This window comes from Phyllobates terribilis, unplaced genomic scaffold (genome assembly GCF_046119375.1).
Source record: "Phyllobates terribilis strain yellow unplaced genomic scaffold, ASM4611937v1 Scaffold_7__3_contigs__length_470593459, whole genome shotgun sequence".
In the NCBI taxonomy this organism is placed as follows: domain Eukaryota; kingdom Metazoa; phylum Chordata; class Amphibia; order Anura; family Dendrobatidae; genus Phyllobates; species Phyllobates terribilis.
The window spans coordinates 301,316,890-301,342,135 of NW_027362767.1; the positions used below are offsets into that span (position 1 = coordinate 301,316,890).

Sequence of the window (25,246 nt, forward strand, 5' to 3'; positions counted from 1 at the left end):
GATGGTCCAGAGGCGTCCGACACCTTGCTCCTGCCAATGCGATTGCTCGAGCGGCCTTCTGTTGCTGAGGGGGGGGGGGGTTAGCTGCTGCTCTTGATTGACTATCCTGGTCAGCCATGTTGCAGAAGTGTGCCACGCTCCCATGATAAACCCCCCCCCCCCCTAATATAGGGCCATCCAGAACCCCCTCCGGTTCAAGGGCTCCCCCCCCCCCCTTCCCAGGCCGGGGCTCCAACAGAAAAACCGGCCTGGGAGCGCTTCACAGGGCGCCGCCATCTTGGATCGGGCGCCGCCCCGACATCACCCGGCACGCCTTCTCCCAGCGTGCCCCGCGCCATAACGTCAGGTGCGTCATACCAGGAAGTTACCGCTCCAGAAAGCAGCAGACAGGAGCGAGGGTGGCGCAGCGGTCTACGGGAGGCCGGAGCCTGCCTCACCGCGTTCGCCCGCTCAGACGCAGGACTCCAGGGGAGCTGCGGATGGCGCTTCTGGAGGCTGGAACCCGGTGCACAGGCCAGTGCCCGCACTTCCACACCGGAACAGACCCAGGTAAGTCTTCTTTTTCCAGACGGTTTCCTGTCCTTGATGGGAACCTAACTGAAACGAGGGAGAGGTACCGCCCTTTTATTTCAGACAGTTTCCTGTCCTTGATGGGGCGGATCCCTCTCTCAAGGTGTGCTGTCATGGGTGAGGGGAAAAAAATTCTTAGGCATTATAGATATATCATACGCATGCTATGGATGGCAGCCAACTTTGATGCAGTTGTGATAAAGGATTACCAAAAATACCCATCTATTAACCAACACTACTGTGATAATGTTAGTTCATATTGGTCTAATGCAATTTATCCTTGCAAATTTCATATTTTTTTAGCCATTGCATTTAAATATTGTTTGTATCACACTTAACAGTATTGAGTATTTATAATTTGCATTAAATTAAATTTGGATCCAATCTTTTCTTCTGAGGCTCGTTGTACAACCCTTGTATCTTAAATTACAGCCCATCATCTGTCTGCCTGGTATAAATGGAATTCACAAAAAGACTCAATCCTGATCTTTCATCAGCGCAATTGCTGGTCTGGACCTGAAACCAGGCAGATGAGGCCAAAATTCCTTAAGGCAATTGTGCCAAGTTTTTATTGGTTTAGCTTTTTTTTTTTTAAAGATTTGCTTCATATTCATCCTCTTTCCATTTGAACCTTTTTATAAGTGATCCAAAAACACACAGGCAGAGTTTAGGGTTTTCCAGACTTTTCTGTCTGATCATTTGGGACTTTTCAAAAAGTTTGAAAAATTTGTTAGTTTCCCCCCCAACTCCAGAGTGTTTTTACGTGTGCCTGAAATTTCCCCAATTAGGGAGACCTGAAATGTGCTTGATGGGCTCCAAGAGCTTGGAGAATGGATTCCACCATCTATATTCTCTGCTGATCTTACAGACCAGTTATGTGTAGTCTAGTTTTTGTATGGGACGTCGGTAGAAAACTGTAATGTCCCTGGACCTGTTAATTTGGTACTGTCATGATGAAGGACACACTAGGAAGATGGAATTAAACCTACCAATAATTCAGTTTCCAGGACACCAGCCTTATTTCTTGCATACGAGTTCCTATTGGTTTTTATAAATTAATCATCTATAACCCTATATCCAGAATTGGGATTATAAAAACGCACACTACACAAGCTCATTAATAAAACACAATATATTTTAGAATATGAGGGGAATTTTGAAAGGGAGTGGGGCAGAAGAGCGCATACAAATACCAAAAAAAAATAAAAAAATACAATAAGTGTCTTTCTGCTGTCAAATTTTGCAAAGAATAAATATGAATATTTCCACAGCCACAACACAGACTTGTTGGAATGGTTCTTTGCAGGTCTTTAGAAGAGCCGCAGTCCGGCTTTAATGTGATTCAGTTCTCTCTGGCTCCAGGACACGTCGGCTGCAGTGGTGACAGCGGGGGAGCTGCAGATACACAAATACATGGTTAATACATCATGGCAGGAACTTTGTTTTTTTAAATAAATGAATTTGGTCACTAATCCTCTGCATAATTCATCTTGTATTACTATATTTAGTTCCTCTATCGGAATATTCATGGATTGGGTTATGTGACCACATGATGACCCCTGGGAATTACATGGCTGTGTTCTCTGAAGGAGGCACCATGTCAGTTATCAGAATGACTGTATGATGAAATTACATGGACTGTACCACACACGTTCTCTGCAGAGTGGGACAGACTCAGATCATGGTTATAATGAATATCAGGGATGCAAAAAAAGTAAATAAATATCAGCAGGACGGCTTCTTTAGAAACCAGCCTTTCTACAATGTAGGCAGTGATAATCTGGATAATGGTTCTGATGGAACAGACCGCCAGCGCGTCACCAGAATAGTGTGGACTCACACGTTATGGGTAACTTTACGGCACAGATTTAACCTCAGGAAATCTGCAAGGATTCTACACTTCTCAGAATCGCATCCAGATCCATGTGCAACACGTGGGATTCACTGTGACAAAATCTGCAGTGTAACAATATGCTGTGTGTGAATCAACCCCATTATTTTTTTTTCTCAGCAATGTAGGAAAGATCTTAAAATCCACTTTTTGTCTTTGCACTTGTTGACCAGTTTCAGGGCAGACTAGGCTTCACCTTGTGCCTACCGAGAAACAAGATCTCACAGCCCACACTCTGGTTAATGCATACGTTGTGTTCATCAACAGAGAGCAAAGAAAACAATAGTCGCCCTCCTCCCTGTAGGCAGCTGCCGGCACGTACCAAGTGTAGCATACAAAAAGAAGTGCTTTACTCATAAAATATGACAGATGGTGATGGGAGAGATAGTTACTCCATAGCCCACCACTTCTCTCCCTGCCGGTACAGAGGTGCAGCTGACACCATATCTTACGTGAATAGGGCCAAGTTTCGGAATCCTCATTGCCTGGCAACGATCCACATTACTATACAGATTTGTTTTAGCATATTGTGGGGGGTCCCGGCAATCAGACCCCCAAGAATCAGCAAGTGTCAACATATTCCAGCAATGTACAGTCACTGACTAAGGCTGGATTAACCTGTGTGCAGCCCATGGGGTGGGGGACAATCTCGGTGGAAGTCACTCTTCAGCTCGATTTCCACATATATACAAGCAGGGCTGTGGAGTTGCAGTCGGAGTTCATTTTGGTGAAGTCCAGAAAAAAAAAAAAAAATGGACCGACTCCGAAAATATAATAAACTTGGGTTCAGTAGTACAATGCAGGATGTGCTGTAAATGTTTTCATAAAAATTTGGGAAATTTATGAAATGTCCTATAAATACTTTATGTACCCGCTCAGTAGTGAGGCCGTGCTGCACTTTATGTACCCGCTCAGTAGTGAGGCCGTGCTGCACTTTATGTACCCGCTCAGTAGTGAGGCAGGGCTGCACTTTATGTACCCGCTCAGTAGTGAGGCAGGGCTGCACTTTATGTACCCGCTCAGTAGTGAGGCAGGGCTGCACTTTATGTACCCGCTCAGAAGTGAGGCAGGGCTGTGGAGTCGGAGTCTGGGAAATTGAGGAGTTGGAGTCAGAGGTTTGGCTTACCGACTCCACAGCCCTGCATACAAGAAATTTTAGGTAACATAAGTGCTGGCCTTCCTGTAATCTTGCCACCATTGTGGACTAAAAGGTGTAGCATTTAGTAAGCACTGAATTTTAGCTGAAGATATCAGGACTTAATATTTTTTTTCTGTTTTCAATAAAATTCAAAAGCCAGCAAGAGGTCGTCTTTATTGATACCATTTTGGGATAGATATGACATTTTGATTGCTTGTTCCAGCATTTTTGTGGTATTGCAGTGACCAAATAAAAAAAATGTAATTTTGGCGTTAACGTTTCTCATTTACGGTGTTTACAGATCGCGTTTATTATTTTTATAGAGCGGACTTTTCAGAATGCAGCGATATTAAGTATGTGTATTTTTTAATATGGCAAAGAGGGGTGATTTAAACTTATTTTTTTATGTTTACTTTTCCTTGTTCTTATTAGTGCCCTTAGGGGACTTGAAGCTGCGATAGTCTGATCGTTTGCGCTGTATACAAGCAATGCTTAATAGCAATACCAAAAATCAGTGTCTCCTTTGAAGCTTGGGTACAGACAGGGTTTCAAGGCAGCTCAGTAATGACAAGCATGGAGGTCTTCAACACATCCCAAGCAGTCATAGCAACCCATCGGCAACTGCGATCACATCACGGGCATGCCAAAGGGCGCTTAGAATAATGTGCTCACCTGCTGCAGTCAGTTTGACACCGGCAGTTAACAGGTTAACAGTCGCGGGAGTTAGAGGCCAGTCCCCATGAGCCCGTACCATACACCCGCTTTTGCTGTACGGCAGATGTAGTGAAGAGGTCAATACAGCCACTGCTGTACATCAGGAACAATTCCCCCCACCCCATTATGACAGGTGCTATGCAGCCACTGAGAAAAAAAACAAAACTAAATGGAACGATGCCTTTGACAAGGTATAATAAAATGTCTCTCACCTCACTGTGATATCCCGGGACTCTGAGTCCTGCTGTTCCAACACAGTCATCATAGAGTAACTGTCAATCAAAAGGCAGCCGGGGTCTTCAGACTGTCCAGGGACGACTCCGAGTGGATACTCGCCCCACTTCACAGATTCTGTAATACAGTAGAGAAATGTCCATATACTGAGGAGAACTAAAAGATCTCATCCTGGAAAAATAGCCTGGTTGTCAAATCCTACCAACAGGAGGGAGGCTCGTATAGGAAGCAATGTGAGCAGCTCTACCCTATAGCCACAAGTGATGTAGCTACACATACACCATCTGCCATAGAGCAGCTCTCTACAGATCTACTGTGGACATGTTATATACTCTGCTGGCATTACCTGAGCTGACCCCCCAGACAGAACCGTCCAGGGCTGTTCTTCTCTCGGTTGCAGCTTTCGCATTAATCATCTGAATGTATTCCTCCTCGTAAGACTCTGCGATCATCTCCTCGTCCTCAGACTGTTCACTCGTCTCTTCTTCCTCATCAGGTTGGGATCTACCCCACGGTCTGAAGGATCTGCTTTTAGAATCCTGCTTCATCCTCCACTGCAAGCTCTCCACGGTGTAGATGGGCTGGTCATTGTAATCTACCGAGCCATCGGCCCCTTCATCCTGGATGTAGATGAGGCAGAGGCACAGCAGCTTCTCCTGTGTGGTAACTGGCAAGTTTGTTCTCAAATTTGAGAAAATCCTAAATAAGAAAATAATGAATAGTGTTGAGAATATATAATATATATATATATATATATATATATATATATATATATATATATATATATATATATATATTTATATTATAGCGGCGATTATGATGCTTGGAGACACGACTTTATTGCGTTTTGTTTTTTTTTTTTAACAGGACAGACACATGCATCAATTTCCACCCTCCTTCAAATAAAAAAAAAAACGCACAAACATCCCTAAATATAGTAGTATCCAAACAAAGGAAGTCATAAGCAAGGTAATGCAATTGTGGATACTCCTCTATCCTCCTGGCTACTTACAGCTGTAATAGTTGTGGGGTGGTCCGGCATGGAGCTTCAAGGCACTTCTGCAGCAGTTTCTTCCATGGTAGAAGCACGCTGTGGGTAAATAACTTCCATTTGCTTTTCACAGATATCTGGTTACGAGAACCACCAGCGCATTTTTTGTCTGAATAAAAAAGGAACAAGATTTATATTAAACATTGCATTTTCACAGTAAGAATCATTGTTACAGCTTTGCCATTCATGAGATGCAGCCGCTCCATCATCTGTGTAAGGCGGCTGTGAACGGCTGTGTGGGAGCCGCACATTTAGTGCCAAGAACAAGGTTGACTGCCATCAGCAGACAGGTGGTAAACCCTTCTGCAAAGGTTCATAAAACTCTTTCCTGCTTTGTTCTGATGGGATCCAATTCTGTTGTTGGCACCAGATATACAGCTGGACTGGTACTACAACCATCTGAAGGTGCCCTACTCACTTGTATGTACTGTCAGACCGTGTACAGACACCGTATACTTCAGTAAAACCAGGCTCCTTGTGCTGAAGCCGACACCAGATAATATCTCAACAATCATAGCTTCTTGATAGGACATCTCACCACAGAAGGCACATTTCCACCATATAGCCCATATAATGGCCACTCACCTGCTCTGTAATTGGCTTGTAATATCTCAGAGATCCAGCAGCTGAGGTAGTGGACCCGCACCTGTGTCTTCCTCTCCTTGGACTTTCCCAAGCCGGCAAACATCATCTCCAGTAACTCCTGAGTGAAGGTCTGGGAGTGAAGGACCTTCAGTAGTGGCTGCCAGAAACGGAGGAGAGCACGGGGCAGGCGAAGTTCTTCTGCTTGATCTAAATGCATAGGAGACAATCCACACTACAATCATTAGGAAATACACCGTGGAGAAACATAAGACACATGAGCAGAACTGCAGACTTCTATTAGTGGTGTAAACTGGTTCCATTTTATTCACCTGGAATAACCAAGGTCAACAGGGTTTACATTAGCATTCAAGTGACCAGGTACAGACTGAGTGCCAAATACACATGAGAGCCACGTCCGGGGGCCAGACATTTATACCCCAGAGTTCAAAAACGTGTTGTTTTGTTTTCAAACCCACTTTAGTAATAGATGGCTCCCAAATTACAACTATAAAATGACCCTCCCTTTTACAACCATGTTATATATTAGCAACCAAAGTGGTAACACAGAACCGTAGGACAAGTCCGATGAAACCATAATTATTTGGACAATTTATTTTCACCAACAACCACCAGCATTTTGTGTATTTACACTGAGCAATTCACATTATAAGCACAGAGAATCATAATTCTGAATTCTTTTCATAACCAACGCGGTTACGTTTCCAATAACCATAGAAGTGTAGCACTGATTTCTCTAATGGCAGAGCACTAGGTCATGTGTTCCACTATGTAGGCAATGGTTAGGCTGCAACAGTGACAATTGTATATTTATGTGTTGGGGTTACCGCTACAATATGAGCATGCACAGAGGTACTCTGTTCTGCTACTAAAACCTTATATGTATGGGCCAAACAATAGCGGCCATCAGAAAATGGTTTACATGTAACAGCAAGAAGTATCCCCTTCCTACAGCTGAGTGATGGAGCCATTTACTTCGGGAAAAAAGGGCCCTTCCAGCCAAAATGCAAAAAGGCCATGTACTTGAAAATCAGACATTAGAAGAGGATTAAAAGTTAGCAACGGGGGAAGGGGGAGTCAAAAGCATCATTAGTGATGGATGCAATGTGCATCACTAAGAAGCTTTTTCCATTAAAATTGGTGCAGCTGTAATGATTTTTTAATCTTTAATCTACTTAGATCCTACCGTCACATTCAGTCATGGGTGGGGGTAGCATTCACTCACTGCGAACATCGCCCATGTATCTGAATCCTGCTGCCGGGAAGCGCTGATATTGTGGGGCACAGGCGCACTTGTATATGTCCGGCCACCTGCGCAGTAAGGCTGTGTAATTACCAGCTTCACTGCGCACACGCGGGGAACATTGCGCGTCATAGCACATGCACAGTGAAGCTGGTGATTACACAGCCTTACTGCGCAGGCGGCCGCAGTATTACATGTAAGAAATAGACATTCCTCACATGTAATAAAGCTGTCAAACAGTCACAAATCATGTTCACGGGAGAAATTCAACCATATCACCGAGCAGCTGTAAATAGTCGTAGCTCGGCCCGAGTATACTCGCCAGAAGGGTTAATAGAACATACTCACACTACTAACAACACTATGGGGGCAGTCTAGAGGGTAGGTAGGACGTGACAGGGTCCTTTTTAGTAGTATTTTGTACTGTATTCTCTTTTTGTTGATGGTCTTGTTTTTCATAATGTCTATATAACAAAATTTGAAGAAAAACTGCTGCTGCTGCTACTACTACTACTACTGTCCAGTCTCTCTAGTTCTGGTAATGTAAAGTGCACATGTTTCTATCATGGGTGAAGACGATATGGTGACCAATTGATGATGTCAGGGCTGCATACAGCCCACCTGTGCTTAAAGAAGCACTCCTCATCCCATCAATGTTTTTATCCTCCTAATATATTGCAGTCATCATATTATACAGAACTGTGTACTTACGATTGCTCATTTTGTCCTTCAGACCAGCTAATTCTTCTGTTCTCTCTGCTCTATAAAGAAACAGGAAGTCTCTGGTCCTTGCATTTATCATTCCCCTCTGCAATTCCTAACCCAGCGGCTCCGCCCCTACCTTCTGCCATTGACTTTTGCAGTGATTCATGCAGAGAAAATTGACCTCCTGTTTCTATATAGAGCTTAGAAGGGTTCAACTGGTCAGTTTTTAATCACGTGACGAATTGACTGGGAAAAAAGGCAAAATGAGTACGCAGTGCTATATAGTATGTTGACTGCAATATATTAAGAGGATAAAAATTTTGATGGGAGGAGGAGTGCTTTAATATTTGGTCCCATGACAAGAACATACAGAATGACAGTCAGACATAAGTGCTGCTGCACACGCAAGTACTCGGCCTGCCCACAGAGGAGGAGAACTACCATTTGTGTCACATAGTCAATCACCAATAATAAACCATGTGACACATGCATTGGGAACCTTACCTGGCTCTATCTTCAGGGTCACTAGTTGTTTTCCAGTAGGTATAAGTGAACCGTCTTCAAGGAGAACATCTACTGCATTCTGAATGCTGGAAGGGGAACAAAACACAGAACATTGTTTACTACATGCAGAGACCCCTCATGTATTCTGGTTGTTTAAAAAAAAATAATAATAATGATATGTAAGGAGTATAATATACACTGCTCAAAAAAAAAGGGAAAACAAACAACAGACTAACTCCAAGTCAATCAAACTTCTGTGAAATCAAACTGTCCACTTAGGAAGCAACACTGATTGACAATCAATTTCACATGCTGTTGTGCAAATGGAATAGACAATAGATGGAAATTATTGTCAATTATCAAGACACCCTCAATAAAGGAGTGGTTCTGCAGGTGGGGACCACAGACCACATCTCAGTACCAATGCTTTCTGGCTGATGTTTTAGTCACTTTTGAATGTTGGTTGTGCTTTCACACTCGTGGTAGCATGAGACGGACTCTACAACCCACAGAAGTTGCTCAGGTAGTGCAGCTCATCCAGGATGGCACATCAATGCGAGCTGTGGCAAGAAGGTTTGCTGTGTCTGTCAGCGTAGTGTCCAGAGGCTGGAGGCGATACCAGGAGACAGGCCAGTAGACCAGGAGACGTGGAGGGGGCCGTAGGAGGGCAATAAACCAGAAGCAGGACCGCTACCTCCGCCTTTGTGCAAGGAGGAACAGGAGGAGCACTGCCAGAACCTTGCAAAATGACCTCCAGTTGGCCACAAATGTGCATGCTTCTGCACAAACGGTTAGAAACCGACTCCATGAGGGTGGTATGAGGGCCCGACGTCCACAGATGGGGGTTGTGCTCACAGCCCAACACCCTGCAGGACGCTTGGCATTTGCCACAGAACACCAGGATTGGCAAAGTCGCCACTGGCGCCCTGTGCTCTTCACAGATGAAAGCAGGTTCACACTGAGCACATGTGACAGACGTGACAGAGTCTGGAGACACCGTGGAGAGTGATCTGCTGCCGGCAACATCCTTCAGCATGACCGGTTTGGCAGTGGGTCAGTAATGGTGTGGGGTGACATTTCTTTGGAGTGCCGCACAGCCCTCCATGTGCTCGCCAGAGGTAGCCTGACTGCCATTAGGTACCAAGATGAGATCCTCAGACCCCTTGTGAGACCATATGCTGGTGCGGTTGGCCCTGGGTTCCTCCTAATGCAGGACAATGCCAGACCTCATGTGGCTGGAGTGTGTCAGCAGTTCCTGCAAGATGATGGCATTGAAGCTATGGACTGGCCCACCCGTTCCCCAGACCTGAAACCGATTGAGCACATCTGGGACATCATGTCTCGCTCCATCCACCAACGTCACGTTGCACCACAGACTGTCCAGGTCTGGGAGGAGATCCCACAACCTCATCAGGAGCATGCCCAGGAGTTGTAGGGAGGTCATACAGGCAGGTGGAGGCCACACACAATACTGAGCCTCATTTTGACTTGTTTTAAGGACATTACATCAAAGTTGGATCAGCCTGTAGTGTGTTTTTCCACTTTAATTGTGGGGGTGACTCAAAATCCAGGCTTCCATTGGTTAATAAATTTGATTTCCATTGATGATTTTTGTGATTTTGTTGTTAGCACATTCAACTTTGTACAGAAGAAAGTATTCAATGAGAATATTTTATTCATTCAGATCTAGGATGTGTTATTTCAGTGTTCCCTTTATTTTTTGAGTATACACACACAGTACAGACCAAAATTTTGGGCACCTTCTCATTTAAAGATTTTTCTGTATTTTCATGACTATGAAAATTGTACATTCACACTGAAGGCATCAAAACTATGAATTAACACATGTGGAATTATATACTTAACAAAAAAGTGTGAAACAACTGAAAATGTGTCTTATATTCTAGGTTCTTCAAAGTAGCCACCTTTTGCTTTGATGACTGCTTTGCACACTCTTGGCATTCTCTTGATGAGCTTCAAGAGGTAGTCACCGGAAATGGTTTTCACTTCACAGGTGTGCCCTGTCAGGTTTAATAAGTGAGATTTCTTGCCTTATAAATGGGGTTGGGACCATCAGTTGTGTTGTGCAGAAGTCTGGTGGATACACAGCTGATAGTCCTACTGAATAGACTGTTAGAATTTGTATTATGGCAAGAAAAAAAGCAGCTAAGTAAAGAAAAACGAGTGGCCATCATTACTATAAGAAATGAAGGTCAGTCAGTCAGTCTGAAAAATTGGGCAAACTTTGAAAGTGTCCCCAAGTGCAGCTGCAAAAATCATCAAGCGCTACAAAGAAACTGGCTCACATGAGGACCGCCCCAGGAAAGGAAGGCCAAGAGTCACCTCTGCTTCTGAGGATAAGTTCATCCGAGTCACCAGTCTCAGAAATCGCAGGTTAACAGCAGCTCAGATTAGAGACCAGGTCAATGCCACACAGAGTTCTAGCAGCAGACACATCTCTTCAACAACTGTTAAGAGACTTTGTGCAGTAGGCCTACATGGTAAAATAGCTGCTATGAAACCACAGCTAAGGACAGGCAACAAGCAGAAGAGACTTGTTTGGGCTAAAGAACACAAGGAATGGACATTAGACCAGTGGAAATCTGTGCTTTGGTCTGAGGAGTCCAAATTTGACATCTTTGGTTCCAACCACAGTGTCTTTGTGCGACGCAGAAAAAGTGAACGGATGGACTCTACATGCCTGGTTCCCACCGTGAAGCATGGAGGAGGAGGTGTGATGGTGTGGGGGGGCTTTGCTGGGACACTGTTGGGGATTTATTCAAAATTGAAGGCATACTGAACCAGCATGGCTACCACAGCATCTTGCAGCAGCATGCTATTCCATCCGGTGTGCATTTAGTTGGACCATCATTTATTTTTCAACAGGACAATGACCCTAAACACACCTCCAGGCTGTGGAAGGGCTATTTGACCAAGAAGGAGAGTCATGGGGTGCTATGCCAGATGACCTGGCCTCCACAGTCACCAGACCTGAACCCAATCGAGATGGTTTGGGGTGAGCTGGACCGCAGAGTGAAGGCAAAAGGGCCAACAAGTGCTAAGCATCTCTGGGAACTCCTTCAAGATTGTTGGAAGACCATTTCCGGTGACTACCACTTGAAGCTCATCAAGAGAATGCCAAGAGTGTGAAAAGCAGTCATCAAAGCAAAAGGTGGCTACTTTGAAGAACCTAGAATATAAGACATATTTTCAGTTGTTTCACACTTTTTTGTTAAGTATATAATTCCACATGTGATAATTCATAGTTTTGATGCCTTCAGTGTGAATGTACAATTTTCATAGTCATGAAAATACAGAAAAATCTTTAAATGAGAAGGCATGTCCAAACTTTTGGATAGAGTATGGAGATAGATATATATATATATATTCATAAAGTTTCATTATTATATGTGCTCTATCCCTCCCTGCTGCATGGTTTTTTTTGCCTTAAATAAAGACTTTGCATTTGAAGAACTGGTGAATGCTACTTCCATTCCTCTCGCTCAGGAATAAGGTTCTCCCATGTTACTTGCTGGGGAAGGTTATTTTTGATAGTTACACATGGTTTTCTGTAGGGTATGAGGTGTGTATAGTGATTGCTTTGGGCTCTGGTCCTCTCCCAATTTTCCTCCTTTCCTTCACTTAGACTGTGGTAATGTCTGGGTCGGATACGTTTTCCATGTCTTGAGATGACATCTCTTAATGTGCTGAGCTGGAGAGTGAGGGGGCTTAATTCCAAAATAAAAAAAAAAAAGGAGTCATTGTAACGGATTTTGTTAAGAGACAAGTCCAACATCTCATTTGGTTACAGGAGAGGCATCTCACAGGCCAGAAGATTCCAGCCCCACAAAGAGCTTGGATTTTTAGACGTTAGCATGCCACTTATTAACCATTTCCCAGGAGGGTTGGGTTCTATGTTCTAGTGACCAAATCCCTCACACTTGAAACTGCACAGGTTCCATGTGATCATTCTGAACGATATGTTATGGTAGACTGCACACTTTCTTTTTTACTGGTTAACATTTAGGTGACCCCACCTTTTGACTCTGTTTTGGAATTGATCTCCCAAAAGGCTGCGTCATTTCCGGTAAGCTCTAGATTATACGTTTGTGGATTTAATGCAGTTACTGATGCAACTATAGACCATACAAGTGGTTCGGACACGGCTTCTATAAAATGTAAATGCCTGGTGTTCGGCTCTTCAATTAACAGAACTGTGGCGCTGGAAGAATGCCGAAAAAAAACAGGCGTTTTCTTATTATTTGGCTGAACACGAGTCCTTTTCCAGGACTGATCTGACCTATGCGTCTCTCAATCTTTTACCTTCCATTCAAGATGTTAGTTAGAGCCTAAAGGGAATTTCTGATCATTCCGCATTAGTAATTAAAGTGAGAATAAGTCCCCCAAATAGTTCTAAAATCAGGCATATGCATCCTGTCTGGCTAGATTCTCTGGCAGTTTCCACAACTATTTGATTTCTGGGCTCACAATGCAGATCACCCAAAACCACTAGTCACGTAGGATGCCTATAAGACAAAAATTAGAGTGGCGTTTATTTCTGTTGCTGGGCAGAGATGCTTTCTTAAAGATAGGGAGATGTCTCTGACTACTGAAGTCCAGAGGGCAGAGCAGGCATACATTGCTAATTCCCAGCCCTTGGGCAAGGAGCAAAAACAGTCCAGGCACACAGGGAATTACTTATTCTGACCAAGGAGCAGGCTTAAAGAAAAAAAAAAAAAAATTATATAAAAAAATATGGGAATTTATTGGCTTGGCTGGCTCATGCTGAGCGGCCTCCTGTCTCATTCCATGCATCAGGAATCCAATTGGGGAATTGCATACCGACCTGCATGTGATAACAGAGAATTTTCTGGATTTTGATCAAAATTTGTACACCAAGTGTAACCATGTCTCCTAGGTAGTAGACTCCTTTCTATTCTGTCTTCCCCTTTGGTGCTTCTCCCAGGGGCAATCAGAGGCACTAGATGCCCCAATTAGTGAAGAGGAGATAGAAGATGCTAATAAAGCACTACCTTCTGGGAAAACTGGAACCGACTGTTTGGTAGTGGATTGCTACAAGACTAATTGTGATTTGATTAAACATCGTTTGTTTGAACTCTAGGAGACAATTTTGAAAAAGAGGGGAGCTTCCTGACTGAGGGAGGTGCTGGTAGTGGTCTTACTAAAACCAGGGAAGGACCCCATGTCTCCAGGTTCTTATCGCCCTATTTCATTACTTAGCACAGATACATCCTGACCAAACTGGAATCAATCATTCTATTCAACGGTTAGTCTCAAAATATAGCAGCTGCCCATGATGAGCCTTCTCCAGGTTTACGTCATGTCCCTGGATGTATGTAAAGTGGTTGGTTCCAGCTTGTACTTGAATTTAACGATTTTCCTAGAGTAAAAATTTTAAATAACTTTGAGGGGTCACAACCTTTTCCTTCGCAAAGAAAAACTAGACAGGGGTTCCCCTTGTCTCATCTGCTGTTCAAAGTGGCCATTGAGCCATTGCCCTTGGCTATTTGGCAAGCTCAGGACATCAAAGGTTTAATCCGAGGGTCCTTAACAGAAAAAAAAAAGTCTCCTTATGTTAAAATATAATTTGCATATATCTAGTGGACATCGGTACTTCCCCTCCTAAGGTTGGTGGACAAATTGGGGTCATTTCTGGTTTAAAAAAGGAAAGTAAATAAAAAAATTGGTTCTTTTCCCCTTGATAGCCTTCATATAGGCTGATACTTCTGAATTTCTTACCTTTGAGCATTTCCAGGCTAGATATGGGGTTCCTGATACCACAAAGTTCCAATACATACAACTTTGTCATGCAGTGCATGCATAATTTAGCAAAGCACCAGTGTCCCTAGGCTTTTCAAAAAAAGGAGGGGCTCTTGGGGAGCTCTGATGTACCTAAACCCCCTCACACAAGCATATTCTATTCTCCAGTCATCTGTTAAGCTTGATGTGAAATGGATGGCAAATATACCAGACTTGACTGTGGAGGAATGGGGAGAGGTGGAAGATACCACTGAGGAATAAAACGTGAGTGCTAGGGACTGTTTGATACAGACAAATTTTCTAAACAGAGTTTACTACACCCCGCAAAGGTTGAGGAGGTTTGGGATGGCTCTGGAAGATTTGCGTTTTCATTGTCAGGCGGTGGTGGGCTCCTTTCTGCACTTAATTTGGTTCTATCCAAAAATTGTTCCACTCTGGTCTGAGCTTCTTCTGTTTCTTCATGAACACTTTGAATGCCCTATGGTGTTGTCCTATCAAGTGTGCCTGATGAGCTTATTGATGGGTCCTAGGATATACTATTTTTTAGGATTTCTGCTTTTCTGTGCTAGACAAATTATAAATGGCATGGAAATCCATGGGAGTCCCCTTGTATGCTCCACTGGCTACAATTAGTGACTAAATATATTCTACTACATAAAGTCTTCTATACAAATAGAAGATGTGCTTATAAGTCTGATAAGGTATGGGAACAGTGGTCAGCAATAGCAGACACTGCCCAATAGGACTCCCAGCAGAGCCTTCTGTATAATTAGTTCTATCAGTGCGAATGCCCAACCACCACTCCATCGTTTGGCAGCACCATATGGCATGAATGTAGTAGTGCTAAAAGATAAGTGCCCCAGTCTGACAATCAGTGTGTGTACCAGTGGTTGGACCCCCATAATCAATAAGTTGTCACCTTGTCTACAGATAGGCGATAACTTATTTTCACTGACTTTAAGACTTCGGTCACACAGCAGATACGCTAAGAGCTGAAAGCCACAGCTGCCTTGAATGCTTCATTCAAGAATCATTTAAATGCACAGTTTCACTTCCAAAATTAAGCACTTCAGCAGCAGCTCCCAGGGCCCTCTGTTTTGGCCATGAGTAGGTCTACTCCTTGTGAACATGGCCCGAGAACCTTTCTCATACAGTGCTCAGGACGGCATTACCTGCATTGCTGCACTAGCTCTGTGACCTGTGCTATAATCCACTCCAGATTAGCTGTGGCAGTCCATGATTTTCGAGATGCAGAATCACACTGTAGTTCTTCAAAAATCTGAATTTAAAGAAAAACGAAAATTATATATGTATTAAAATTTATTTTCAAGAAGACAAACACATAACATTTTTGTTTTTGTTGCTTGTATTATGCCATTATCCTGTGGGATTCTCATGGACTGAGCCAAGGATGAGTCGATTGTGGTACGGTATCTTGTGTCCTCCCCACCTTCCATTTTGGAATAGAGCCATATGAGTAACTTAAAAGACAGATAAACACTCCCCCACACTGAGTCACACAGCTCAGCAACCGAGCAGCCACCAATACACAACATGCCCCACTACCCTTACATCTCAGGGGGCAATGTGGCTATAAAAGTATATGGACTTGCCTCGTTACTGTGTAGGTGTTTGAGAGCAGAGAAAGTCCCCACTTCTGATGTAAAATGGAATTTAGTTTCCTGGAAAATCTGCTAAAAGGGAGTTGATGGTTTGCACATTAGGGAAGCAGGCAATAGAGCATCACTGTACTAAACGGCAGCAGTGAAGCCCCTGACAACACTGACACCCCCCCCCAAAAAAATGTATCCCCTTCACGTCTTATAGGGATTTTACTGATCACCAGCAGATAAGATGATTAAGAAGCAGACAAAAAGAACTTCTATCTCTGTTTTGGGAATCGTGGGTGACAGAGGTTCTGCAAAATGGAACAATACAGCAGCAACAGTTAGGAGTCCGCTGTATTCACAAAGGGAGCTTCAATAGGGCATGTCCAAACAGGACGCAAATTAAAAATAAAAAAATAATAAAAAAAAAAAAAGTTGTACAGCCTTGCAATAAATTCACCCCAATACAAATGGAGAAGGTGGAATCCATGGGGAAAGCTTGCAGCATAAAACGCTACAGATTTTAAATCTGTACCGCAGATCTATTTTTGCACTACAAGGAACAATAAAAAAAAAAATGAAATCAGAAGCCATCCATTTTATAGGAGTTTTTCACCGGTCCATTATTAGAGGGGGTTGTCTGAAACCCAACAGTTAAATTTTACATCGAGGTCGAACAACTTAATTTTAAATACAACTTTTCTAATATACTTTAATTAAAGATTTCTTACCTGTCCCGCTCTACTCTTAGTTTTTTTTTTTTTACTCTTACATCCAATGACATTTCGTGTGAGTCTCCAGGTATGGACTGGGGATTCTCAAACGGGACGACATCAATGGGAAGCTCTGCGATCACTGCCGCAGCTGCTGTCACCACCCTGAAACGGGACGTTGTCAGGATGTTATTTTCAGGGGATTGGGATAGTTCTTGCTAGAATACTCAGTATATGTTCATGCACCGGCTCGTCAGAGCTCTTTATAGCTGACGGAGTATAGAGCGGTGAGCAGGGAGCGCATACTGAGCATGTGTCAGAACCAAAGCCAGCACTTGGATAGCCTTATTTCACAGTAGGTGCAGCAACCGCAGAGCTGCCCTTGATGACATCCAATTTGAGAATTCCCAGCCCAGCGCATGCTCAAGACTCAAACCAAATGTCATCGAATGCAAGCAGGAAAAGAGAACAGATTGTAAGTTAGAGTAGAGAGGGAACGGTAGGGAATTTAATTGAATTGCATTAGAAAGGTTGGTAGTTGTTAAAATTAATAACTAAGTAACAAGTTAATTTTAAGCTAACGGTTAGGTTGAAACCCCTTTGAGCATCAATGGGGTAAAACAGAAAGTGGAGTCTTCCTTCTTCAGTTTAAAGACCAAAAAAAAAGAAAAAAAAAAAAAAAGAAAAGCATGGTGTAAAAATGGAAACATGTGTGAATGTAGCCTAATAAGCATTCAGACTGGATGAAAGACTTAGAGAATCAAGGGTTGCAGATTAACACCATCTGTGCCATTGTGGCTTTGAGTTACGATCCCTTGACTTTAACAGAGCCTGGAGAAGTACAGTAGATTATAGAATATTTAGTGTGCGTTTATTCATCAATTAGGATTTTAAAAATATAAAATATATTGTCCTTCCATGTTTCATAGTGATATACAGTCATGGTGACCAATGGCATAGGTGTAGCTATAAAGGACATGTCTACTTTACTGCAGCAGACCCTGGAAGGTGACAGTGTCAGAAGACGCCAATGAACGCACCATTAGATCTCAGGAGTTTATTTTGAGTCAGCTGCACGGTGTCCAAATGATTCATGGTAAATACCCCTAGCCTGGAATATCCCTAATGATACAAGTGATCAGCCCTTTAATACGACACTGATGTGAATGACTGGAAATAACCCTGCACTGATAGTACAGGGAGGAAGAGAAGCAGGGACTGTACCTTGAACTGCTCACTTTTGTAGGATCGTAAAGTCTCTCGGAGCTTCACTATAAGGAAATGAAGAAAGTAAATAAAAAAATAAAGAACCAGACAAAATGTGTCTGCCAGGAGGAAAATAAAAGCAGCAAGAATTAAATGTTATCTGTTTCCTGGTGAAGCAATTCAGCCACAACTGCAGAGTAAACAGTATGACACGTATTGCAGAAGTGGTGAGGTGGAAAATCCCCCTAGGAAAGCAAATATCCACCGCTAATACATGAGACATTGCTCAAATTACACTTCTACCTATACAGTCCCTATAGTGGACATTATTTCTTAGAGAAAACACACAATTACACCAATCACATATCTTAAAAACAGACTAATCAAGAGAGCAGACCAATCATCTTATTTAAAAGCAGTCGGCCACTATCAGACGAGTTGGGTGCAGGATTTGTGGCTCTCACTAATATACAAGAATTACAGATTCTTCTTCCTAACAGACTGCATAGAATATTCAGTTCTTAAAGAGCCATTCCCATCTACAAGATCAAGAATAAACATAAGTAAAAATAATCTCCAATTAGAAATGTAGTATAGTTTTTCTGATTCACTATGTCGCTTACCCCATGTGCAGGGCATTGCAGTAGCTTAGGTATCCACGGTTACGACCACTGATACAGTGACAGTTACAACTGTGACTGTATTAGTGGTCATAACCATGGATACCGAAGCTACTGCAATGCCCTGCACATGAGGTAAGCGACATAGTGAATCAGAAAAACTATACACTACATTTCTAATAAAAGGTATTTGCTAATATTATTACACCCACTATATACAGGTATAGGATCTTGGAGATGGAAATACCTCTTTAAATGGCTGATTATGGAAGAGCTTGTGACCAGACCAGGCAATCAGCCTACAACTGAAAAAAAAAATAAAAAAAAAAATCCCACTTTACATGGAAGTGTATGGTATGGCCACATGCTCCTTCGTCAGCAGCTATTTCGAGAACAGGAGTATTGTGCAGTCTGTGAGGAAGGCGGCATTAAGGAGTGCAGGAGGAAAAACATGAACTATTAGTAAGGGTCACAAATCATATGCAGCACATACAAGAAGTGGACAATATGCATATTCATCATAGGATAATGACCCTCTGATGAAGCCAAGATGCGAAACCAGAGGTTGGGAGGTTTTCACTGCACCATTCATGGGTAAGCACTTTATTAGATTTTAGGTTTTAATAATCTTCTGAAAACTTACTTCTTGTTGCATATAGTTGGCATACTAAATGAAGAGAGTCATCATGACATAGGAGAACAATTGATGTGGTTATAAATTATTGGGTGACAATTGCACCAAGTATCATTCTTATATCAGTAACTTATTTACCATGTGTTGAATAGTCTCTTATTGCATTTATTGCCATCATGATATAAATTATTTGTATGCATCTTTCTTGCGGGCTTTTGTAATTATAAATGGGGATAGCACAGTCAATCGTATGCAGTCGTGGCAAAAAGCTTTGAAATGAACACAAATGTGGGTTTTCACAACATTTCCTGTTGGTGTTTTAGATCTTTTAGTCAGATGTTTCCATGGTTTATGAAGTATAATTATAAGGATTTCACAAGTATTTAAACTTTTGATTTGTTTATGCAAAAACTCAAAATTTACAGTGCTGACCCTTATTTCACAAGACATTTCGCCCTGGCAGCTGGATATGAGCTTCTAGGTCACATTTTGACTGATGCCAACACTATGTCTAATCAGTGCTTTGAGCTTCACAGTTTTTGTGTTCTTGCCAATCTGCTTTTTGAGGATTGATCATAAGTTCTGGAGAAAGTAAATGTTCATCACTAGAGAGGAGCGAACCAGAACTGTAAAGTTTGGTGTTCATAACGGACACCTGGTGTCCGGTGCGGAACTTCGAACATGGACTTCTCCCTGAGGTCAGTTTTAGAGTTTCAAGCAAAAGACTTTTACAAAACCAACGTTCTGGTCCCCATTAACTTTTATGGGGTTCAGGTTCTGGTTAGTGATGAGAGAGTATGTTTTGTTAACCCTTTCGCCAAGCATTCTCAGGCGAGCACGGAGTAGTTACAGCTGCTCGGTGATATGTTTCAATCACTCCCGAGTGCATGATTTGCGACTGTTTGACAGCTTTAACACATACGAGGAATTTCCATTTCTTACACATTCCTCACATGTATTAAAGCTGTCAAACAGTCGCAAATCATGCACTCGGGAGTGATTGAAACATATCACCGAGCAGCTGTAACTACTCGGTGCTCGCCTGAGCATACTCGGCGAAAGGGTTAAAGCATATTCGCTCATCACTAGTTCTGGTTACAATTCTGGTAGAGTTCAGGTACCTGAACCGAACTTTGGACTAAAGGTGGAGCAAACTTGAACTTCCATAGGTCCGCTCATCCAGATTCATCACCAAATTGCTCAGTGATGGTTGGGAGCAGTTGCTCTTGCTGGGTGATGAGATTCCATTCTTTGAGGACAGTGCTCTTATATAAAATTGTGAGAGTGAGCCCCCTCCATGGATGAACCCCCCCCCCCCCCCAAATGAATGGCAACAGGATGCTTTGCTGTAGGCATGACACAGGGACTCCTGGTAGCGCTCACCTTTTCTTCTTCAATTACTCTTCCAGAAGTCCCAAACAGTCTGATGGGGGATTCAGAGAAAATAACTTTACCCCTGTTATCTGCAGTGCAATCCCTGTATTTCCTGCAGAATATCAATCTGTCCTTGATGTTTTTTTTTTTTGGCTAGAAATGGCTTCGTTGCCCTCCTTGACACCAGTCCAGCCTGCAAAAGCCTTCGCCTTACTGCACATTGACACCAGCCTGCTGCCATTCCGGAGCAAGCTCTGCAATGGTGTTGAACCAATCTCATGGCCGAATCCTCTTTAAAAGACCGTTCTGGAACTTGCTGGTCTTCCTTGCGTACGCTGAAGCCTTCTACACAGCAAATGAACTTCTTGTTGAAGTTCTCAATGATCCGTTAAATGGTTGATTCACATTTGCAAACTTTGAAAAAGCCAAACTTACGGCCACGACTGTATTTTATAGTCGTCGCCCCCCCCCATCCATCTATGTGCATAATTGAGAGGAGTTGATAATATTTTGATCATTTACCTAACTTATATAATTAATTGGGGCTTTGTGAATATGGTAGTAGCGAGCATAGGAAAAGGCAACAGCAATTTCTTTGGCATTATGCTGATCCTCTGTAATCCTCCTGTAAAACGTAAGAATAAATTGGTAAGTGGGTGTCGGGAGTTCTTTGCCAATAAAAAATGTCCCTACAAAAGTCTAAAATGGTTATCCCTGACCACAGGGATCGGTACGTCTTCATGGTAACGAACTATGCAGTCAGATGCTGTAACATACCTGGCGGCGTCCTTGCATAGTGGTCCATCTCCCACTGTGCAAGAGCGCGCACTTGATCTCCTGTCCAGAATGTCTCTCTGGCTTCCCTCCATGCTGTCTGTTTGTGTCTGTTTCTGCTGCTTAAGGGCGGCGCCCGATCACTTCCTGCTTTTTGTACCTGCTGTGGGTCACACCCCTTGTGCGTCCTCAGCCTATTGCTGTCTGTCACCTGGTATATAGCTCAGCTGCTCCCATCTATCCCTGCCTGAGCATAGTGTTTCTTTCAGTGTGTGCTCGCACGCTGAAGGTGCCAGGTCCCGCTCCTGTATCTTGTCTGTCCTGTCTGAACACGCTCCTAGCCTGTTCCTCCCGCCTTCTAGGGGCCGATTACCTAGACCTGTTCCTGTATCTTGTCTGTCCTGTCTGAACACGCTCCTTGCCTGTTCGTCCCGCCTCTCTGGGGGCCGTATTCCCAGACCCGCTCCTGTATCCCGCTGCAGTGTCGGTCACCTCCGTACACTCAGTTCCAGTCCGAACTCTCTCCTATCCTTTACCTGGTTTTGCCTCTATGTCCGTTCCTTTCCTTTTTCTGCAGAGTCTGAACTTGTACCTAACTCCTGCTTGTTGTCTCTGTACTCCCATTTGTGAGTTTGTGGTCCACTCGTTACTTCACTGCAAGTACCCTGTGGGTATCTGGCTCTGCCTTTCTCTTCCAGTCTGTTCCGTGTGAACAGAGCCCAGTCCCCCCTTCTCTGCCTTGCTCACCGCTCCGGCGGTTCTAGCCTGCTCTCACTCCTTTGCTCACCGCTCCGGCGGTTCTAGCCTGCTCTCACTCCTTTGCTCACCGCTCCGGCGGTTCTAGCCTGCTCTCACTCCTTTGCTCACCGCTCCGGCGGTTCTAGCCTGCTCTGACTCCTTTGCTCACCGCTCCGGCGGTTCTAGCCTGCTCTGACTCCTTTGCTCGCTGCTCCGGCAGCCTTGCTCCGCTCTGACCCTTTTGCTCACTGCTCCGGCAGTCTCGCTCCACTCTTATCCTTTTGCTCACTGCTCCGGCAGTCTTGCTCACCGCTCCAGGCGGCCTCGTCCTGCTTTACTCTTGTTCACTGCTCCGGCAGTCTCGCTCAGCTCTGACCCTTTGCTCACCGCTCCTGGCGGCCTTGTCCTGCTCTGCTCTTGCTCACCGCTCCAGGCGTTCTTGTCCTGCCCTGTTCTCGCTCATCTCTCTGGGCGGCCTCACTCTGCTGTGTTTGTCCGCCACATCTGTCGTTCTGTTCCTGAGTCCCAGTGTGTACTGGGTCCTATCCCGCCAGTGTCCCTACCTGCTAGTGCCTCCCTGTCTGCACTCTAGCTGTGCTTGCCTGTACCCCCCTGCCTGCATACCCGCCTGCCTGCATACCAGTCGTGCCTGCCTATACCCACCAGTCTGTGCGCCAGCCTAACCAGTCTGTTCCTGTATTCCCCTGTGTGGGTCAACAGCCGTGTCCGGGGTCTGTCCTGGAGTAGCACCTGGTCCCTCTGCTCGGTTCCTCCTTGGTGCACTGGCGGCGTATGCCGTCGTGCGACCCTGGTCGGATCGGGTGAATACCTAGTTACGCCCCTCCAGGCATTCACTCTCCGGCATGGTCCAGTGGAATCACACGCACACGCCGCTCAGCCCGGGCGTGTGCATTACAGCATGCTCAGGCCATGGTTCCCGTTGAGCCCCACGGCCTTCGCTCCCTGAGAAGTTTTCCAGCGAATACATGCATTAAAATAAATAATTTTTTTTTTCCCTTTAGCTGAGTTTCAGGCGAATTACGCACCCGTCCAGATGGATCTATCTGCTCTCGTTCCTGCGGATCCGCTACGTTATTATGGGGATCCAAGACAAAGTCGTGCATTTGTGTAGCAATGCTTGCTACACTTCAAGTTCTACCCTCTATGTTTTCCCACCGATCGGGTTAAGGTGGCATTCATTATGTCTTACCTGGCGGGTGATGCCTTGGAATGGATCAACCCCCTATATGAAACACAGGATCCGATCCTCCTGGACCTAATGGCCTTCCTGGTGGCCTTTCTAATGGTCTTCGATGATCCTAACCCGGAGGCTCCTGCTGAAGCTTCACTTCCCAATATCCCGGAGCAGCCCCAATGGGTAATGTGTGTGGGTAGCGCAATAGTCCTCCAGCCTAATGAGACTACTGCCCACCCAGAATCCTCTCAGGGTGACTACGCTTTCCGGAATACTTCTCCCAACCTCAAGAGGCAGTCCAGACGTGCTAGGCGTAGAGGCAAGCCGTCACGCCAGGGTCTGTCCTCCCTGAGACCTCCTGACCCCAACCTTGAAGTCCCTACTGAAGCTTCATCTCCCTGTATCCCGGAGAAGCCCCAACGGGTAATGTGCGTGGGTAATGCACCAGTTCTCCTGCCCGAAGAGACTTCTGCCCATCCAGACTCCACACAGGGGAACTTCCTGCACCCGGCATCAGATGCTTCACCCACTTTAACCAGTGTGCATGTCCAAGGATGCTCCAAAGCTGTGGTTACCTCAGAGTCTGTGCACCTCTACTACCTGGCGGAGGACCCCCTGTTGCCTCCTGAATCCTCCGGGATACCACTCGATGACAAATGGAGAGAGACTTCTCTACACCCGGTACTCGATACTTTGTCCGCTTCGTCCTGTGAGCCTGACAATGGGTACTCCGAAGCAGAGGTTACTCCCGAGTCTCTACACCCCTCCGACCAGGCGGGGGACCTCCAGTTGTCTCCAGAACCCTTCGGGGTGCTACCTGGAAGCGAAAGGACAGAGACTCTCCTATACTCTGTACCTGATACCTCGCTCGCTTCGTCCACTGAGTCCATCCTAGTGTACTCTGAAGCAGAGGTTACCCGTGAGTCTCTACACCCCTCTGACCAGGCAGAGGACCGCCAGTTGTCTCCAGAACCCTTCGGGCTGCCACCTGGTGGTGAAAGGACAGAGACTCTCCTATACTCTGTACCTGATATCTCGCTCGCTTCGTCCACTGAGTCCAACCTAGTGTACTCTGAAGCAGAGGTTACCCGTGAGTCTCTACACCCCTCTGACCAGGCGGAGGACCGCCAGTTGTCTCCAGAACCCTTCGGGGTGCCACCTGGTGGTGAATGGACAGAGACTTTCCTATACTCGGTACCTGATACCTCGCCTGCTTTGTCCAGTGAGTCCGACCTAGTGTACTCTGAAGCAGATGTTTTCTCTGAGCCTCTGCACTCTTCTGACCCGGCGGAGGACCTCCAGTTGTTTCCTGAATCCTCCGGGGTACCACCAGATAACAAAGAGACAGTGACTTTTCCTCATTATGTACCTGATAACCCGTCTATTTCTTCCTGTGAGTTTGACAAGATGTACCTCGAAGCAGAGATTACCCCCAAGTCTCTGTCCCCCTCCAACCCGGTGGAGGACTTCCAGTTGTCTCCTGTACCCTCTGGCGTGCCAACTGAAAATATGTGGAGAGAGACTTCCTTGTGTGCTGTTCCTGGTACTCCACCCGTTTCGTCTGTTGCTAAGGGTGGCTGGATGGGAGGTAGCATCCTAGCTACCCAGAGGAGACCAGTTTTTCCGGTGGACAGTGGAAGTGATCTCTTCGAAGTGAAGAATTGGCCCTCGAATTCCCTGCGGAAGATTCTGGCAGGCCTGAAGAAGAGGGGGCGTAAGGGGGGGGGGGGTACTGTAACATACCTGGCGGCGTCCTTGCATAGTGGTCCATCTCCCATTGTGCAAGAGCGCGCACTTGATCTCCTGTCCAGAATGTCTCTCTGGCTTCCCTCCATGCTGTCTGTTTGTGTCTGTTTCTGCTGCTTAAGGGCGGCGCCCGATCACTTCCTGCTTTTTGTACCTGCTGTGGGTCACACCCCTTGTGCGTCCTCAGCCTATTGCTGTCTGTCAC

General features: G+C 44.7%; 1 protein-coding gene across 1 annotated transcript in view; it reads right to left on the bottom strand.

Annotated features, from left to right (window-relative positions):
- Positions 1 to 1,687: 1,687 nt before the first annotated feature.
- Positions 1,688 to 25,246, bottom strand: part of LAS1L (LAS1 like ribosome biogenesis factor) — a 37,888-nt gene continuing 14,329 nt past the window's right edge. Inside the window, exons 6-13 of the mRNA XM_073641069.1 lie at positions 17,979 to 18,025; positions 15,607 to 15,713; positions 8,654 to 8,739; positions 6,184 to 6,390; positions 5,560 to 5,707; positions 4,894 to 5,246; positions 4,526 to 4,664; positions 1,688 to 1,965 (exon numbers count right to left, since the gene is read on the bottom strand). Of these exons, the coding sequence (XP_073497170.1) occupies positions 1,881 to 1,965; positions 4,526 to 4,664; positions 4,894 to 5,246; positions 5,560 to 5,707; positions 6,184 to 6,390; positions 8,654 to 8,739; positions 15,607 to 15,713; positions 17,979 to 18,025 (1,172 nt within the window). The 3' untranslated portion in view covers positions 1,688 to 1,880. The remainder of the gene's footprint in view (positions 1,966 to 4,525; positions 4,665 to 4,893; positions 5,247 to 5,559; positions 5,708 to 6,183; positions 6,391 to 8,653; positions 8,740 to 15,606; positions 15,714 to 17,978; positions 18,026 to 25,246) is intronic.